This window comes from Leptodactylus fuscus, chromosome 2 (assembly GCF_031893055.1).
Source record: "Leptodactylus fuscus isolate aLepFus1 chromosome 2, aLepFus1.hap2, whole genome shotgun sequence".
NCBI classification, from domain to species: domain Eukaryota; kingdom Metazoa; phylum Chordata; class Amphibia; order Anura; family Leptodactylidae; genus Leptodactylus; species Leptodactylus fuscus.
The window spans coordinates 282834830-282854686 of NC_134266.1; the positions used below are offsets into that span (position 1 = coordinate 282834830).

Below are 19857 nucleotides of genomic sequence, written 5' to 3' on the forward strand. Positions count from 1 at the left end.
CTGCTGCTCGCGGTCCCCCCTGAGATGTGAAGGGGGCCTTCTCCAAACTGCCACCAAGAGATCTCTCCCCCTCCCCCACAGGTGTTCTATGGGATTCAGGGCTGGACTCATTGCTGCCACTTTACAAGTCTCCAGGGCTTTCTCTCACCACCATTTTCTAGTGCTGACCTGAAGTGTGTTTTGGGTCCTTGTCCTGCTGGAAGAGCCCTGACCTCTGAGGGAGACCCCGCTTTCTCACACTGGGCCCTACATGATGCTGCACAATGTGTTGGTCGTCTTCAGACTTCATAATGCCATGCACACGGTCAAGCAGTCCAGTGCCAGAGGCAGCAAAGCAACCCCAAACCATCAGGGACCTCCGCCATGTCTGACTGTAGGGGGCGTCTTCTTCTCTTTGAAGGCCTCTTTTTTCCCTGTAATCTCTATGTTGAGGCCTTTTCCTACTTTTGTCTCCTCTGACCAGAGAACATTCTTCCAGAACGGTTTTGGCTTTCTCAGGTAAGTTTTGGCAAACTCCAGCCTGGCTTCTGTCTGTGGGTAAGAAGTGGGGTCTTCCTGGGTCTCCTACCATACAGTCCCTTCTCATTCAGACGCTGACACTGGATAGTACGGGGTGACACTGTTGTCCCCTCGGACTGCAGGGCAGCTTGGACTTGTTTGGATGTTAGTCGAGGTTCTTTATCCGCCATCCGCACAATCTTGCGGTGAAATCTCTGGTCAATGTTTCTTTCCCGTCCACATCTCGGGAGGTTAGCCACAGTGCCATGGGCTTTACACTTCTTGATGACACTGCGCACGGTAGACACAGGAACATTCAGGGCTTTGGAGATGGACTTGTAGCCTTGAGATTGCTCATGCTTCCTCATAATTTTGCTTCTCCAGTCCTCAGACAGTTCTTTGGTCTTCATTCTTTTCTCCATGCTCAATGTGGTCACACAAGGACACAGGACAGGGGTGGAGTCAACTGTAATCCATTTCAGCTGGCTGCAAGTGTGATTTAGTTATTGCCACCACCTGTTAGGTGCCTCAGGTAAGTAACAGGTGCTGTTAATTGCACAAATTAGAGAAGCATCACATGATTTTTCAAACAGTGCCAATACTTTTGTCCACCCCCTTTTTTATGTTTGCTGTGGAATTATATCCAATTTGGCTTTTTGACAATTCTTTTTGTGGTTTTCCATTGAAGACAAATTAAATGAAGATAATACCAAAGAATTTGTGATTGCAATCATTATCTGGAAGAACACGAGGATTATCTGACAGAATTGCAGGGGTGCCAATACTTTTGGCCAACCCTATATTTGCTTTAGCAATTAAACCCAAGTCTAGTTGAAGTGATGAAGTAAAACGGTTGGCCCTGGTGCAGTAGATCCTGGGAAGGGGAGGGGGTGTTCTGGTTGTCTATCTGCCCCTTCCCTGAGCTTGAGGACTGGGTTTTTTTCTTCCCCCACTTGGAATTCAGCCTGGCTGAATATAGGGTACCTGCCGAGCTCCTATTAGAGATGAGCGAACAGTGAAATATTTGTTTTGAATAGCCCCTTAATATTCGACTATTTGAACAAATATCGAATCCCATTATAAACTATGGGGGGAAAAAGTTTGTTTCAGGGGAAACCACAATTCGACTCAGGAGGGTCACCAAGTCCACTATGACACCTCTGCAATGTAACTGGGACAGCGGGGGAAGCATGTCTGGGGGCATCTAACACGCCCAAGTCACTGTATTACCCCAATATCATAGGCTATCAACTACACACTATACACACTCAATACAACCTCTATGAAAAGTGGAAAAATACCTGAAAACCTTCTTTCCTCCCCAATAGTATGGACAAAACCCAAAATTTTACACTAATGAAACCTTAACAAGCACCCCTTTAAATCACGTTGCCCATGACAACCACAGATGGAATAGGCAATGGGAAATCCAACAGTACCCACCCTTAACTCTTATTGTGTGTGTGTGTGTGTGTGTGTGTGTGTGTGTGTGTGTGTGTGTGTGGACAACCTTACGTAGAAGATCCTCATGCTGAGCTGCCTCATTACTGAACATGATCAACCAGGATAATCAGGGCTGGAAACATCCATCAGATCTTACAGAAAGGAATCCCCCTCGGTTTGGAAACAAGCCATCTAAATATTCCACCTTTAATTGAGTTGAGCCTTGCACCAGCAGTGTTTTTGGCCCTTTTTTGAGTGGAGCCTCTAACCAGCAGAGTTTGGGGGAATCAGGGTGGATTGAGCCTAGTAGGAGCAGAATTGTGCAACACTGATGGTGGAGGAGGAAGAGGAGGAATTGGAGAGGGTGAGCACACACATGGAACTTCATGCCAGGGTGCTTGACACCGGTGAACATGAAAATGATGGGTTTATCCAGTGACTGTTCATTTTGATGAAAGTCAGCCGGTCAGCACTCTCAGCTGACAAGCGGCTGCACATATCTGTGATGATGCCACCGACTGCGCTGAAGACCCTTTCAGATAGCACACTGGCGGCAGGACAGGGCAGCACCTCCAAGGCGTATAGCGCAAGTTCAAGCCATCCGCGCGGCAGCAATGGCACACATTGAACTTCCCCAGTAGCCTCCTGTGTGACAATCATATCATCTGCCATGTCTTCATCCTCCTCCTCTGTCATTATACGCTGTGAATCGGATAGGTGTGTGGAACTACTCTCCTGCTGTGACAGTTCTGCTGCTATCCCTGACCCCTCAGCGTACAATGCATTATAAGTAACAATCCAAAAAGAGATGCAGGTCCGCAACACTGAGGTACGTATAAAAGATTAGCTTTATACCATCAGTTTAAAAATAGGTCAGAGAGACCATCCAGACAAAGGTGCAGGTCACATTTAACACGAACACAAAAAACAAGAAAAAATAAAAAGCAACATAATGCCGCAAGTCTGACGCGTTTCGGGGGTTTTTATGCCCCTTAGTCATAACACAGCTCCGTGGAGTCGGGAGGATTGGTCGTGCACCTGGGTAACGTTATATGGACTTAACAAATACTTCCTGGAAGGGTGAGCTTTCCTTACATACAATTTTTGTCTTTTGTACAATGCATTATCCCTGATGGCGATGAGGGATTCTCACATCACACACAGGAGCGGGATTGTGACCCTCATGGTTGACTCCTCAAAGACACGCAAGATCTCGCATAAGTCTGCCATAAATGGCCACTCATGGTGCAGAAACTGTGGGAGCTGACTCTGAGGAACCCTTGGGTTTTGGAGATGGTACTTCATCAAGGGTCTCTGCTGCTCACACACTCTGCTCAACATATGGTACGTCGAGTTCCAGCGTGTGGGGACGTCGCACAACAGCCGGTGTTCTGGCAGATGGAGGTGTTGCTGGAGTGTATTGAGGCTAGCAGCGGCTACTGTAGACTTGCACAAGTGGGCGCACAAGCGCTGCACTTTCACCAGTAGCTCGTGTAAATTGGGGTACATTTTTAAAAACCGTTCCACCACTAAATTGAAAACATGGGCCAGGCATGGAACGTGTCGGAGGTTGGCAAGCTCCAGAGCCGCTACCAGGTTCTGGCCGTTATCACACACAACCATGCCTGGGCCCAGGTGCAATAGCTCAAACCAGATTGCTGTCTCATCGAGGAGGGCATACCTCACATCGGAGGCAGTGTGATGTCTGTCCCCCAAGTTTATGAGCTTCAGCACGGCCTGCTGACGTCTCCCCACGCCAGTGAGCGTTTCCAGCAGGTAGCTGGGGTCAATGTGACGGCGGAGGAGGAGGAGGGTGGTGGTTAAGAGCCCCTGCCAGGAATGTTGGGCGGGGAGACGAGGTAGACCGCCCCAGTTTGTGACCTGGTCCCAGCCTCAACTACATTCACCCAGTGGGGCAGATGAAGGGGGAGATGAAACTGGGGGAGAAATTGTGGGGGGAGATGAAACTGGGGCAGATGAAGAGGGGCACTTAAACTGGAAAAAACTTGAGGGGGCATTAAACCGTGTAGTCGCTGTAGGGGGACCAATCTGCCTCTAGTTGCCCCCAGTTTAATGTTACCCTCCAGCTACCCCTATAGTTTAATGTCTGCATCTACCTGCCCAAGATTAATGTCCCCCTCTAGTTGCCCCCAGTTTAATGTCCCACTTCAGCTGCCATTAATTTATTGCCCCCTTCCAACTATCCCCACTGTTTAATGTCCCCCCCCAGTTTAAACTGGGGCACCAGGAGATAGACTTAATACTGTGGGGCAGTTGGAAGGGAACATTATAATGTGGGGACATATAATGTACAGGTGACTGTAGGAGGATTATACTGTGTGGGGGCACATGAAAAATTAATGAGAATGGGCGGAGTCATCATAAAAGTGGGCGGAGCTAAATTTGCTACGGCACACATAGCTTGTGGAAAACCTGATGCGGCCCAGCCTCACCCAGACTCTACCTCTAGCGGCCCCCGGGTAAATTGAGTTTGAGACCCCTGCCTTTCAGCCTATTAAATTAGCTATAGGTATGCTTCTTGTCTGACCTAACCTGTGATTTGACCCTTTGTTTGTTCCTGACTTTGTTCCCATCTGCTGTTCCTGTCCTGCCTACTACCTCTAACTGATCTTCACTTGATTCTGACTTCTTCTGCCAGCCCTGAACATCTGCCTATATCTGACCATTCTCTAGCCTGACCCCTGGTGCATTGCATTGGTGTCTCGTTGCCCATCGGGATCCCCTCAGGAGGTAGCAACCAGGCAGCCTACCTGCAAAGCCCGAATCCCTGTACAGGAGAGAAAGGGTGAATACTGGAAGGTTGTCTTCTTCTCATGGAGTTACATATTTACAGGTTGTGTCCTGTTATCGGTCTGTAGAAGAAGATAGAAAGACGACATTGGAACGCTCTGATGATTTATTTAGAAGAGTCAAAAAACAATATCAAGGAGACACAAACTAAAATACCGCGATGGAGAGATCTAGGACGACATAGTGAGACATCAACTGATACCGGGACTGAGAGAGATTAATAAGGTATGGCAATCGAGAGAGGTCTCATTTATGCTCTATAGCAATGGCTACACTGGATGTAATCCACCTTCTGAGCATTACGTGAGTGCCCAAAATGTGGACTCATTGGGACAATCGTGCAGTTTTTGGAGTTAGAAGAGAAACTCATTTGTTGGAAGGCCATGGGAAAGATCATAGGTAAGTCTATGTCCACAGTACCGTTATTAATGTCCATTGCTTTCATAGGACACAGGTTGACAGCAACGGACAGTAACAGAGTAACTGACATGGATGGAGCCCCCTCGGGTTGTGCCTGTTTACATTGACTGCAATGTCGACAACATGATGGTCGCTCTTTTGTAACAGAGGAGAAAGTCCTGCATGCACAATGCTATTGTTATTCAGTGTGTTACGCTCATCTGTCACAGGATGAGAGCAACGGACATTAAACGGTAAATGCAAATGGAGCCCCCTCCATCGGGTGCCTGTATGCATTCACCAACATGTAAAATAGATGATGGAATAGCACACACCCAAAGGAATGAATGGAAGTGGCCGGCACGCAGACTGGCTGCTTAACCACCTGCGTGCCGGCTGCGTCCATTCATTCCTATGGGTGCGTGCTATTCGAAACGGGAGTTTCGAATAGTACTCGCTCATCTCTAGATGGAAGCTTCCTTTTATACTTGTAGGTGAATTCAGATGGATGGAGGGGGCTCCATCTGCATCTGTCAATGAATAGCAATAGGTTACATTTAGAGATGAGCGAGTAGTATTCGAAATGGCAGCTTCGAATAGCACGCACCCATAGGAATGAATGGAGCCGGCTGGCACGCAGACGGGGCCGGCGTCCTGCTGCTTAACCACCTGCGTGCCGGCTGCGTCCATTCATTCCTATGGGTGCGTGCTATTCTAAACTGCCGTTTCGAATACTACTTGCTCATCTCTAGTTACATTCACATCTCCCTCGGAGTCTCTGCTTGAAGCTTCCATCAAAAATTGTGGACATGTAGGAATCATTACAGGACTCCATTACAGTCCCATCATCATGGCTTCTCCTGTGTGAACTCTCCGATGTCCGAGTAAGATTCGACCAGATCAGATTATGTACTGTTAGAATCACATCCTCCATCTTGTATTTTGGCATCCATCTTTCTCTATCAAAGATAAGTGGTTTGTCTCAAAAAGGAATGGGTTAGACTAAATAACTTGGAGATGCTATGGGCTACAAGGAAATGGAATGCTAATGAATCCTTATCTAGCTGATCGACTTCAGAGCTGCACCTTTGTGTCAATGTAGAAGTGTGTAAACAGAGGATGTCTATAGTCTATTGAATGTTAGATCCAAGAAGTGACACCAAGCCTTTGATCTCTAATTATCTTCGGAGCCTTGAGATACACATACAGTCCTATGAAAAAGTTTGGGCGCCCCTATTAATCTTAATCATTTTTAGTTCTAAATATTTTGGTGTTTGCAGCAGCCATTTCAGTTTGATATATCTAATAACTGATGGACACAGTAATATTTCAGGATTGAAATGAGGTTTATTGTACTAACACAAAATGTGCAATATGCATTAAACCAAAATTTGACTGGTGCAAAAGTATGGGCACCTCAACAGAAAAGTGACATTAATATTTAGTACATCCTCCTTTTGCAAAGATAACAGCCTCTAGTCACTTCCTGTAGCTTTTAATCAGTTCCTGGATGAAGGGATTTTGGACCATTCCTCTTTACAAAACAATTCAAGTTCAGTTAAGTTAGATGGTCGCCGAGCATGGACAGCCCGCTTCAAATCATCCCACAGATGTTCAATGATATTCAGGTCTGGGGACTGGGATGGCCATTCCAGAACATTGTAATTGTTCCTCTGCATGAATGCCTGAGGATTTGGAGCGGTGTTTTGGATCATTGTCTTGCTGAAATATCCATCCCCGGCGTAACTTCAACTTCGTCACTGATTCTTGAACATTATTCTCAAGAATCTGCTGATACTGAGTGGAATCCATGCGACCCTCAACTTTAACAAGATTCCCGATGCCGGCATTGGCCACACAGCCCCAAAGCATGATGGAACTTCCACCAAATTTTACAGTGGGTAGCATGTGTTTTTCTTGTAATGCTGTTTTTTTGGACGCCATGCATAACGCCTTTTTGTATGACCAAACAACTCAATCTGTGTTTCATCAGTCCACAGGACCTTCTTCCAAAATGAAGCTGCCTTGTCCAAATGTGCTTTTTCATACCTCAGGCAACTCTATTTGTGGCGTACGTGCAGAAACGGCTTCTTTCTCATCACTCTCCCATACAGCTTCTATTTGTGCAAAGTGCGCTGTATAGTTGACCGATGCACAGTGACACCATCTGCAGCAAGATGATGCTGCAGCTCTTTGGAGGTGTCTGTGGATTGTCCTTGACTGTTCTCACCATTCTTCTTCTCTGCCTTTCTGATATTTTTCTTGGCCTGCCACTTCTGGGCTTAACAAGAACTGTCCCTGTGGTCTTCCATTTCCTTACTATGTTCCTCACAGTGGAAACTGACAGGTTAAATCTCTGAGACAACGTTTTGTATCCTTCCCCTGAACAACTATGTTGAACAATCTTTGTTTTCAGATCATTTGAGAGCGGGCTGTCCATGTTCGGCGACCATTAAACCTAACTGAACTTGAATTGTTTTGTAAAGAGAAATGGTCCAAAATACCTTCATCCAGGATCCAGGAACTGATTAAAAGCTACAGGAAGCGACTAGAGGCTGTTATCTTTGCAAAAGGAGGATCTACTAAATATTAATGTCACTTTTCTGTTGAGGTGCCCATACTTTTGCACCGGTCAAATTTTGGTTTAATGCATATTGCACATTTTCTGTTAGTACAATAAACTTCATTTCAATCCTGAAATATTACTGTGTCCATCAGTTATTAGATATATCAGACTGAAATGGCTGCTGCAAACACCAAAATATTTAGAACTAAAAATGATTAAGATTAATAGGGGTGCCCAAACTTTTTCATAGGACTGTATACAGTGACGGTGGGGGGTAGCTTCCTGCTGGAGTGTAATAATTAGATGGAGATTACAGTAGGCTTTAGCCAATGGATAGAGGCTACCATTCCACATCCAATCCTGGTATGTTATGTTATAAGTCCAACCTGCTTTTTGTCTGTATAAAAACTACCTCTCTGTAACAATAAATCAGAACTCACTTGATACACTATCAGCTGTGTGTGTGTGGCTTCTCCAGGCCCCAAAGGATGGCTGTAGTCCATCCAGGCCTGTTATTTAATTTGGAGCTCTGCAACATACTCTATTACGAGGACCCCTTGATGTCCGTAACAGTACCAAAACAGTTCCTACATCCTGTACATGAACACGGCTTCTTCCTTTTGTGAATTTCTTGATGCGTCTTTAGAGAATATTTATGCATAAAGCATTTCCCACATACTTCACATGAGAACGGCTTCTCCCCAATGTGGATTTTCTCGTGGTAATGGAGAGTTGAACGCGATGTGAAAGCTTTTCCACATACGGAGCATGAAAATGGCTTCTCCCCTGTGTGAATTAGCCGATGTTGATTAAGACCTGAGCGCGACGTGAAACATTTCCCGCATTCGGAGCATGAGAACGGCTTCTCCCCTGTGTGAGTTACAAGATGTTTTGTAAGATTAACTTTATATCTAAAAAGCTTCCCACATTCTGGACATGAAAATGGCTTCTCACCTGTGTGAGTTAGCTGATGTTTCACAAGGTTTTCTTTTTGTCTAAAGCATTTCCCACATTCCGGACATGAGAATGGCTTCTCTCCTGTGTGAATTCTCTTATGGTAAGCGAGGCCTGAATAGGATGCAAAAACTTTCCCACATTCTATACACGATATGGACTTCTCGCCTGTGTGGGCTCTCTGATGTGAGACAAGATCTGCTTTCGTACGAAAAGATTTCCCACATTCCGAACATGGAAATGGCCGATCACCTCCATGAATTTTTTCTTTTATGGAAAGATTGGATTTCTTGGTTAATTTTTCCCCCCGGTCAGAATGTGTCAACGTTTCGCTCTGTCTAAGCTCCGCTCCCTTTTTGTCAATCTCGATTTCATTCTCTTCTACTTTATAACCGGGAGATAAAAGGACAGGTCCGCTTGTTCTGTCGGTATCTGAAATAAAATATTTAGAAAACATAAATGGAAAACAAAAATTGTCACAAAAAAACAACAGCAGAAACTGCATTTGGCCATCTTGACTTCAAACAAGTGATACATTGGCGCTTGAAAGTTTGTGAACCCTATTTCTGAATAGTTTTGTCCTAAAACTGCAACAGATTTTCACACACATCCTAAAAGTAGATAAAGAGAACCAAATCAAAGAAATCAAAAATATTAGACGTGGTCATGATCCAATATCACATATCGGTGAATGACAATACTATGTGAACCTTTAGGGTAAGTCCCCGTCTCAAAATCCTGACCAAATAGACGGCTCCCATTGAAATCAAAGAAGCGACATGCTCATTCTTTCAGGCGGATTCGCCCCGTGACATCCGCCTGAAGACACTCCCTCCCGACTAGGCCCATTCATTTGGGCCTAATTCGGAGCGGAGTGCGTGACTGGATGGTGGTGCACTGCACCAGCATCCAGTCGCAGCTCCCCGTATTTTGGACCGGAACCTGAGGTGGCCCCCGTGTGAACTTACCTTTAGGATTAGCTCATAATATGAAGGTAGAATTAGAGTCAAGTGTTAATAATCACCTTCCGGGTGACCGAACTTTGGTTTGTTTTGTATCCCACTTGAAAAACCACTTTGGTAGCGTCGTGTGTGTTTTACTGGTCACAATAAAGCTACGTGTTTTACTAAAATTTTGGAGTAAGCGCGGTGCCTTTCTCGTTGGTCTAGATTTTGTCAATTTTCGCCCCTTGTGGATCGTAAGGGCCCCGTCAGCTGATTACTACTCGACTCCTTCTCCATTCCACTGTCTTATACACCGGAGCCATTCCCAGGCGGATTAACGGTTGTATGGTCGTGCGCTCTGTATCCCCAAACAGCATACATGAAGCCAACTAGGGTCACATACACACAGTATAAACTATTACAACATATCTTTATGGCGGCCGAATCCACTCAGTCTCTAACTTGGAAAAAAACAAACCTCTCAGTTTCGAGAGCTGAAGTTTACAGTTCATGGGAGGAAACCACCAACAGAACAGAGTTGAAACGGTTTTGGGCAAAATATTGGGTGAAAATTCCTCGAAGCTGATGTGCAGGACTACTCAATACTTACTGGAAATGTTTAGTGCAGTTATGGCCGCTCAAGGCGTCATGCTCGATATGGAAGGCAAAGCTTCACATACTTTTACCACTCACCGATATGTGATTTTGAATTATTTTTAGCCATAACTGGAGTGGCACCTATTGAAATATACAGAGAGTTGGTGGAGATGGCAAACGGTCCTCTTGAAGTAATCTCAGTCTACGAGATGTACGAGAGGCTCTTACCCTTCTCTGACACTGATATGGGGATCTCCAGTCCACTCGTCGTCCTACTGTCTTCACTTTCCTGTGAAGATCCAACATGAAGATATATAATAAGAAAGTTGACCTACATAAGACGTAATAAGACCTAAGGCCATCGTGTTCACCCGGTTTGTACTTGTTAACCCAAGTTGGACACCTACAGAAAATTTGGAGAACATGAGAGGGCGCTCCCTCCATTTAGAGAAACAAACCTTCAGTCTCCAGTTGACAAGGCTTCATCGCTATAACACCAATGAATCTGTGCAGAGATTCCCTCAGCAGCTGGTTCTTTACAGTAAGAGCTGTGAATCTATGGAGAAGTCACCTCAGCTGGTTCTTTAATGGAGGTAAATGTCCAGAACCAGTGAATGAAGGACTATTTCAGTACAGGATGGTAATGTATTAGCCCCAAGACACATATCAAGGGACTGATGGAAAGTGACATCCGGTAGGGAGTTTTTTGGGCATCTCCATATCATGTGGCTTAGACCAGATTGTTCAGTCTCGGGTGTAGGATTAGTAACATCTACCTGAGGATCCAGCGGGAAATTCTCCTTTTCCTCCTTAAATTCCTGGGAATATGGAGGACGGGGACATCTCTCTGGTGGATTTCTCGGACTGGATCCATCTATAGGAAATATACACAGTGACTGAATACATTGTCTATATGTGACGAGCAGATGATGGGGGAGTCTAGGTGACCCTCATACCTGGTCTCCTCTATCAGGAAGGTCTCCTCTTACCCGGTGATGTGAGGGGCTGCTGATCCTCCATCATCACCTCCTTGTACAGATCCTTGTGTCCTTCTAAATACTCCCACTCCTCCATGGAGAAATAGACAGTGACATCCTGACACCTTATAGGAACCTGACAACACAATGACACAGTCATCCCCAGAGTCCTCCCTTGGTGTTCTTGTATAATGTCCCAGCATTCCCAGCAGCGCTCACCTCTCCGCTCAGCAGCTCAGTGATCCTGCTGGTAAGTTCTAGGATCTTCTGCTCATGTCTCAGTGAATGAGGTGGAGGCTCGGTGATGGGGCTCGGGGTCCTGCTCCATCCTCCTGACACACGGGGTGTCACACACTCACCAGACGACTTCTTCACTACTGTGTAATCCTGTGTATGGTGAGACACTACAGGTCACTACAGAGAGTCTAAGAATCCTTCACCTGTCCAGTCATTTCCCTGGTTTATTCCTAGAGATAAGAGTGATGTCATGTGAGACTCTCACCTCTCCAGTGATCAAGGAGATGATCTCCAGGGCCAGCTCTAATATCCTGGTAGACATGTGGTTTCTGGCCTCGGCCATCCCTGGTGGGTCACTGATGGAGAGGACCATCGTCTTGTACCTGAGGAACCTGAGGGAGAACAAGGAGGACGAGGGTAAGATCCCGTCTGATAGAACATTGTACATGCAGTGAGGTGTCTCAGTTAATCATAAACAACGTCTCATATACTCACAACCCAAACTGTACAGCTCCGAGGCCGGGCCCGTTACTCCTTATTGCCCTGTGCTTGCCCAGGCATTACAATTGGAAAAGGTCAAAAGTGACAGAGACCCTGCAAGATGGGGGCAGGATTAGACACTGGATGGCGGATGATAACACACAAGTGTCAGTATATCGGCCACCTTATACATTTTATTGATTTTGTTGCATCAGGAAAGACATAGAGGGGGAGGTGGAAATGTCACCAGGTCACCTAGTACGGCACGATGGAGGGTTTACCTCAGCACTTTATTCTCGTTCCTCCAGAGCTAACCCTGTAGTGTTTGTTTCTTTGAATCCATAGATCATATTCATTATACCCCCCCCCCCCCATACTGACCATTACTCATTAGCCCTGTAGTTCCTGTTACATGACCATATTACTAGACCCGGAGATGTCTGGCAGAGCGGTCATGTCGATGCCGGGCACTGGGGGAGGTGACAGCTTTATACGGCAGAAACCCTACAGCCGGGTCCATGAGAGAAAACCCAAATGTTTAACCCTTCACTGGGCAGAACTAGTATTAAGACACTGTGCTCCGCAACCATGTATTCCTTGCAAGGAGGTCTCCATATTGTGTCGGGGCTCCCAGTAGTGTCCAGTGTGCAGCCTGCTGGGAGTTGTAGTCTCCCCCATGATTCCCCCTGACACTAGCGCCCCCTAGGAATAAATCCCAGACATTCATGCTCCTCTCTCCCCCCCATATTGTGTCAGAGCTCCCAGGTAGTGTCCGGTGTGCAGCCTGCTGGGAGTTGTAGTCCTCCTTCTCTCTCCCCCATATTGTGTCGGGGCTCCCGGTCACCTCCTCTCCTCACTTACCCCCTCACTCTTCAGGGCAGGACACTCTCTACTTCTCGTCTTCCTGATCACTAGTCATGTGACCCAAGTGATATCACCAGAAGGGGCGGGGCCTCGGTACAGGAAGTGCAAGAAGGAGGAGGGAGGGGGAGACTGTATACAAGAGGAGGAGGGAGGGAGAGACTGTATACAGGAGGAGGAGGGAGGGAGAGACTGTATACAAGAGGAGGAGGGAGGGAGAGACTGTATACAGGAGGAGGAGGGAGGGAGAGACTGTATACAAGAGGAGGAGGGAGGGAGAGACTGTATACAGGAGGAGGAGGGAGGGAGAGACTGTATACAGGAGGAGGAGGGAGGGAGAGACTGTATACAAGAGGAGGAGGGAGGGAGAGACTGTATACAAGAGGAGGAGGGAGGGAGAGACTGTATACAAGAGGAGGGGGAAACTATACAGGAGGAGGAGGGAGACTGTATACAAGAGGAGGAGGAGGGAGGGAGAGACTGTATACAAGAGGAGGAGGAAGGGAGAGACTGTATACAAGAGGAGGGGGAAACTGTATACAGGAGGAGGAGGGAGGGGGAGACTGTATACAAGAGGAGGAGGGAGGGAGAGACTGTATACAAGAGGAGGAGGGAGGGAGAGACTGTATACAAGAGGAGGAGGGAGGGAGAGACTGTATACAAGAGGAGGAGGGAGAGGGAGACTGTATACAAGAGGAGGAGGGAGGGAGAGACTGTATACAGGAGGAGGAGGGAGAGGGAGACTGTATACAAGAGGAGGAGGAGGGAGGGAGAGACTGTATACAAGAGGAGGAGGAAGGGAGAGACTGTATACAAGAGGAGGGGGAAACTGTATACAGGAGGAGGAGGGAGGGGGAGACTGTATACAAGAGGAGGAGGAGGGAGGGAGAGACTGTATACAAGAGGAGGAGGAAGGGAGAGACTGTATACAAGAGGAGGGGGAAACTGTATACAGGAGGAGGAGGGAGGGGGAGACTGTATACAAGAGGAGGAGGGAGGGAGAGACTGTATACAAGAGGAGGAGGGAGGGAGAGACTGTATACAAGAGGAGGAGGGAGAGGGAGACTGTATACAAGAGGAGGAGGGAGGGAGAGACTGTATACAAGAGGAGGAGGGAGGGAGAGACTGTATACAAGAGGAGGGGGAAACTATACAGGAGGAGGAGGGAGAGGGAGACTGTATACAAGAGGAGGAGGAGGGAGGGAGAGACTGTATACAAGAGGAGGAGGGAGGGAGAGACTGTATACAAGAGGAGGGGGAAACTATACAGGAGGAGGAGGGAGAGGGAGACTGTATACAAGAGGAGGAGGAGGGAGGGAGAGACTGTATACAAGAGGAGGAGGAAGGGAGAGACTGTATACAAGAGGAGGGGGAAACTGTATACAGGAGGAGGAGGGAGGGGGAGACTGTATACAAGAGGAGGAGGGAGGGAGAGACTGTATACAAGAGGAGGAGGGAGGGAGAGACTGTATACAAGAGGAGGGGGAAACTGTATACAGGAGGAGGGGGAAACTGTATACAGGAGGAGGAGGGAGGGAGAGACTGTATACAAGAGGAGGAGGGAGGGAGAGACTGTATACAAGAGGAGGAGGGAGGGAGAGACTGTATACAAGAGGAGGGGGAAACTATACAGGAGGAGGAGGGAGAGGGAGACTGTATACAAGAGGAGGAGGAGGGAGGGAGAGACTGTATACAAGAGGAGGAGGAAGGGAGAGACTGTATACAAGAGGAGGGGAAAACTGTATACAGGAGGAGGAGGGAGGGGGAGACTGTATACAAGAGGAGGAGGGAGGGAGAGACTGTATACAAGAGGAGGAGGGAGGGAGAGACTGTATACAAGAGGAGGGGGAAACTGTATACAGGAGGAGGGGGAAACTGTATACAGGAGGAGGAGGGAGGGAGAGACTGTATACAAGAGGAGGGGGAAACTGTATACAGGAGGAGGAGGGAGGGAGAGACTGTATACACAAGCTGAGCAGCCGGTGACTCCTCAGGGATAGATCATATTTATCCCAGCTCTCCATACTTCTCCTCAGCGCCTTCCTTATAGTTCGATGCGCTATGTACAGATATTCAGCACACAGGGAATATTGTGGAGACAATGATGGAGACCGATCCCAGAATATGATTGTCATACAGCGGCCTCCATACACTCACCTGTCTGATATCACACAGTAGCCGAGAGACACAGCAAGGATTGGTCGATGCCAGAGATGTTTTCTAGCTCCATCATTGCTGCTGACTCACTGCTTGTGCTTATAAAAGTAAAGGGATCTTACATGGGACTGTATACAGGAGAAAGGAGAGGGGTCTTACATGGGACTGGAGAAAGGAGAGGGGTCTTACATGGGACTGTATACAGGAGGAGGGAGAGGGGTCTTACATGGGACTGTATACAGGAGAAAGGAGAGGGGTCTTACATGGGACTGTATACAGGAGAAAGGAGAGGGGTCTTACATGGGACTGGAGAAAGGAGAGGGGTCTTACATGGGACTGTATACAGGAGGAGGGAGAGGGGTCTTACATGGGACTGTATACAGGAGGAGGGAGAGGGGTCTTACATGGGACTGTATACAGGAGAAGGGAGGGGGTCTTACATGGGACTGTATACAGGAGAAGGGAGGGGGTCTTACATGGGACTGTATACAGGAGGAGGGAGAGGGGTCTTACATGGGACTGTATACAGGAGGAGGGAGAGGGGTCTTACATGGGACTGTATACAGGAAAGGGAGGGGGTCTTACATGGGACTGTATACAGGAGGAGGGAGAGGGGTCTTACATGGGACTGGAGAAAGGAGAGAGGTCTTACATGGGACTGTATACAGGAGGAGGGAGAGGGGTCTTACATGGGACTGTATACAGGAGGAGGGAGAGGGGTCTTACATGGGACTGTATACAGGAGAAGGGAGGGGGTCTTACATGGGACTGTATACAGGAGAAGGGAGGGGGTCTTACATGGGACTGTATACAGGAGGAGGGAGAGGGGTCTTACATGGGACTGTATACAGGAGGAGGGAGAGGGGTCTTACATGGGACTGTATACAGGAAAGGGAGGGGGTCTTACATGGGACTGTATACAGGAGGAGGGAGAGGGGTCTTACATGGGACTGGAGAAAGGAGAGGGGTCTTACATGGGACTGTATACAGGAGGAGGGAGGGGGTCTTACATGGGACTGTATACAGGAGGAGGGAGAGGGGTCTTACATGGGACTGTACACAGGAGAAGGGAGGGGGTCTTACATGGGACTGTATATAGGAGAAGGGAGGGGGGTCTTATATAGGACTGTATACAGGAGAAGGGAGGGGGTCTTACATAGGACTGTATACAGGAGAAGGGAGGGGTCTTACATAGTACTATATACAGGAGGAGGGAGGGGGTCTTACATGGGACTGTATACAGGAGAAAGGAGAGGGGTCTTACATGGGACTGGAGAAAGGAGAGGGGTCTTACATAGGACTGTATACAGGAGGAGGGAGGGGGTCTTACATAGGACTGTATAGAGGAGGAGGGAGAGGGGTCTTACATGGGACTGTATACAGGAGAAGGGAGGGGGTCTTACATGGGACTGTATACAGGAGGAGGGAGAGGGGTCTTACATGGGACTGTATACAGGAAAGGGAGGGGGTCTTAAATGGGACTGTATACAGGAGGAGCGAGGGGGTCTTACATGGGACTGTACACAGGAGAAGGGAGGGGGTCTTACATGGGACTGTATATAGGAGAAGGGAGGGGGGTCTTATATAGGACTGTATACAGGAGAAGGGAGGGGGTCTTACATAGGACTGTATACAGGAGAAGGGAGGGGTCTTACATAGTACTATATACAGGAGGAGGGAGAGGGGTCTTACATGGGACTGTATACAGGAAAGGGAGGGGGTCTTAAATGGGACTGTATACAGGAGGAGCGAGGGGGTCTTACATGGGACTGTACACAGGAGAAGGGAGGGGGTCTTACATGGGACTGTATATAGGAGAAGGGAGGGGGGTCTTATATAGGACTGTATACAGGAGAAGGGAGGGGGTCTTACATAGGACTGTATACAGGAGAAGGGAGGGGTCTTACATAGTACTATATACAGGAGGAGGGAGGGGGTCTTACATGGGACTGTATACAGGAGAAGGGAGGGGGTCTTACATGGGACTGTATACAGGAGAAAGGAGAGGGGTCTTACATGGGACTGGAGAAAGGAGAGGGGTCTTACATAGGACTGTATACAGGAGGAGGGAGGGGGTCTTACATAGGACTGTATACAGGAGGAGGGAGAGGGGTCTTACATGGGACTGTATACAGGAGAAGGGAGGGGGTCTTACATGGGACTGTATACAGGAGGAGGGAGAGGGGTCTTACATGGGACTGTATACAGGAAAGGGAGGGGGTCTTAAATGGGACTGTATACAGGAGGAGCGAGGGGGTCTTACATGGGACTGTACACAGGAGAAGGGAGGGGGTCTTACATGGGACTGTATATAGGAGAAGGGAGGGGGGTCTTATATAGGACTGTATACAGGAGAAGGGAGGGGGTCTTACATAGGACTGTATACAGGAGAAGGGAGGGGTCTTACATAGTACTATATACAGGAGGAGGGAGGGGGTCTTACATGGGACTGTATACAGGAGAAGGGAGGGGGTCTTACATAGGACTGTATACAGGAGAAGGGAGGGGGTCTTACATAGGACTGTATACAGGAGGAGGGAGGGGGTCTTACATAGGACTGTATACAGGAGAAGCAGAAGAAATTTGCTTGTATAGCCCTCTGATGAAGCCTCTGCTATTTCCATGGGGTGTGCCCAGAACTGACCGCACTACGGGGCTACAGCAGAGGCTCGGGCTAGGAAGCTACAGACACAAAGTGCCAGAGAGCTGCAAAAAAGAAAAAAAGACAAAACAAACCTGTGAAGAAACTAATGATTGGTTAAACAGCCATAATGAAGAAAATTACTTTGATACACACTAAATGGTGGTCTCTCCCTAAAGAGGGACGATATCCCCTTAACCCTAGGATAACAAAGGCTTTCACCACTTCAGCAACTCCCTGTGGTATCAGTTGGATGGGCCGAGTGAGGAGCCTCCATTTTGCTGTTAGAATGCCAAAAACACATTCTACTTGTCATCTGACTCTGGAAAGACGATAGTGGAAGATCCATTTCCGATAGTTCAGCCCACAACAAGCATATGGCTCTAACAAGTTCCCACGCATCTGGAAGGCCTCATCTGCAACGAGAACAAAGGGCATTGGCGCTTCATCTGGTTGCGGCAGTGGTAACTCTCCAGAATAGAGTTCTTGAATACTCTGGAGTCGTTGGATCGGCCATATACCCCAATGTCCACAGCAATGAAGCGATAATGGGCATCTGCAATGGCCATGAGGATCACTGAGAAATATTTTTTGTAGTTAAAGAACTCAGACCCAGATTCTGGAGGCTTCTGAATCCGCATGTGCTTCCCGTCCACCGCCCCAATGCAGTTTGGGAATTGGGTCACTTGCCGGAAGGATTCTGTGGCATCAATCCATAGCTGAGTTGATGGCTCAGGGATGAGTTCATCATGTAGGATGTCCCATAGGGCTCGGCAAGTGTCCCGGACGATGTAGCACAAGGTTATCTTCCCTAGCCGGAATTGGAAGTGTAGGGAACCGAAGCCCTCTCGAGTTGCAAGGTACCTAAAAAATAAAACCTATTATACACATGTACACATATGGAATTAATCAAGGAATAAAATAAATAAAAATATAAATTCTCTTCAAAATACACTAAAGTATGAACTGCAAAATAAACTACAGTATACGCTATACACTACCAGATACACCATAGTATACAGCATTATAGAATGAGCTGCAGCATAAACCACAGTATAGGCTATACATTACCAAATACACTGCAGAATAAACCATATACAATACAGTATAGTATACACTGCAGAATGACATATACACAGTGCAGTGACATTAATGTGACCGCCTGTCATAATCCAGAATAACCCCCTTTGGCAGAGCGGACCGCTGCGAGACATTCAGGACAAGAGGGGATGTTGTGATGATGTCACTGGGATGTTGAGCCATGCCGACTCCAGTGCTGTGTTCGGCTGCGTTAGTTACGTGTTTGAGCATCCATGGCGCGAACAACCCGCTCAAGGTGGTCCCACAGATTCTTGATTGGGTTCAAGTCCGGGGAATTTGCTGGCCAAGGGGGTACGGTAAACTCATCCTGGTGCTCCTCGAACCACATACGTACACTGCAAGCTTTATGACACATGGCATTGTCCTGCTGGTAGATGCCATCATCCTGAGGAAAAACAATTCGCATGTAGGGGTGAACATGGTCCGCAAGGATAGAAGCATACTGGTGCTGATCCATCGTGCCTTCCACAATGATGAGTGTACCCAGATGGCTGATGACACGCGCCTTCTGCGATTGGTTATTTAACGTTGACGTCAAAAGTAGGCGGCGGTCACATTAATAGGACTGGACTGGGTATGTGTACACGCTAAATTGTCTCTGTATCCAAGCCCACTTACTCAGATAGCCATATTGGGCTCTGAATACTTAAAGGGGTAACTGTGAGGATGAACTAGAGAGCAGTGATAAACAGAGCTGAAAATAAAAATAATGGTTTCTTCATAAGCGTCCAGACATAAGCAATAAAGGATAACCAAAATGAATATGAAAGTTGAAAAATATACGGTAGTTGGATTGTAAAATGATCAGCCTGTCAAGTCTATTTCTGTCCCTGGTTGATATACTGCTCCCCCAGCAGGCCGCACCGATAAAGATGGCTGAAGCAACCACAAAGTTGAAGAAGGCCCTAAGAAGTGTCCCCTGGACCTCGGCCCTCGGCCTCCTGAGCAGGTAGAGTCTGCTGTGGCCCTTTCTGTGCAGCGCCTCCAGGTGATCAGCCCAGTCTAGTTTATTATTGAGGAGCACACCCAGATACTTATAGGTCCTGACTATCTCAATGCATGTCCCTTGGATCTCCACCGGGGTCGGAGCACCTCTCCGCTTACTAAAGTCCACCACCATCTCCTAGGTCTTCCCAGCATTAATCCTGAGCTGGTTCTGCTGGCACCATTCAACAAAATCCCGGTTTAAGT

The 19857-nt window shown here is 47.5% G+C and overlaps 2 protein-coding genes and 1 pseudogene across 4 annotated transcripts in view; 2 read left to right on the forward strand and 1 right to left on the reverse strand.

Annotated features, from left to right (window-relative positions):
* LOC142196122 (uncharacterized) overlaps positions 1 to 19857 on the forward strand; it is a 783446-nt pseudogene that overhangs the window by 687473 nt on the left and 76116 nt on the right.
* Positions 1 to 19857, forward strand: part of RPL31 (ribosomal protein L31) — a 364588-nt gene that overhangs the window by 194440 nt on the left and 150291 nt on the right. The gene's annotated exons all lie outside the window — the stretch shown is intronic.
* LOC142196233 (uncharacterized) overlaps positions 1 to 19857 on the reverse strand; it is a 41821-nt gene that overhangs the window by 6623 nt on the left and 15341 nt on the right. Inside the window, exons 6-12 of the mRNA XM_075266447.1 lie at positions 18035 to 18429; positions 17887 to 17981; positions 11810 to 11818; positions 11202 to 11409; positions 10989 to 11086; positions 10441 to 10501; positions 8266 to 9103 (exon numbers count right to left, since the gene is read on the reverse strand). Coding sequence (XP_075122548.1) covers positions 8266 to 9103; positions 10441 to 10501; positions 10989 to 11086; positions 11202 to 11409; positions 11810 to 11818; positions 17887 to 17981; positions 18035 to 18429 — 1704 coding nt within the window. The remainder of the gene's footprint in view (positions 1 to 8265; positions 9104 to 10440; positions 10502 to 10988; positions 11087 to 11201; positions 11410 to 11809; positions 11819 to 17886; positions 17982 to 18034; positions 18430 to 19857) is intronic.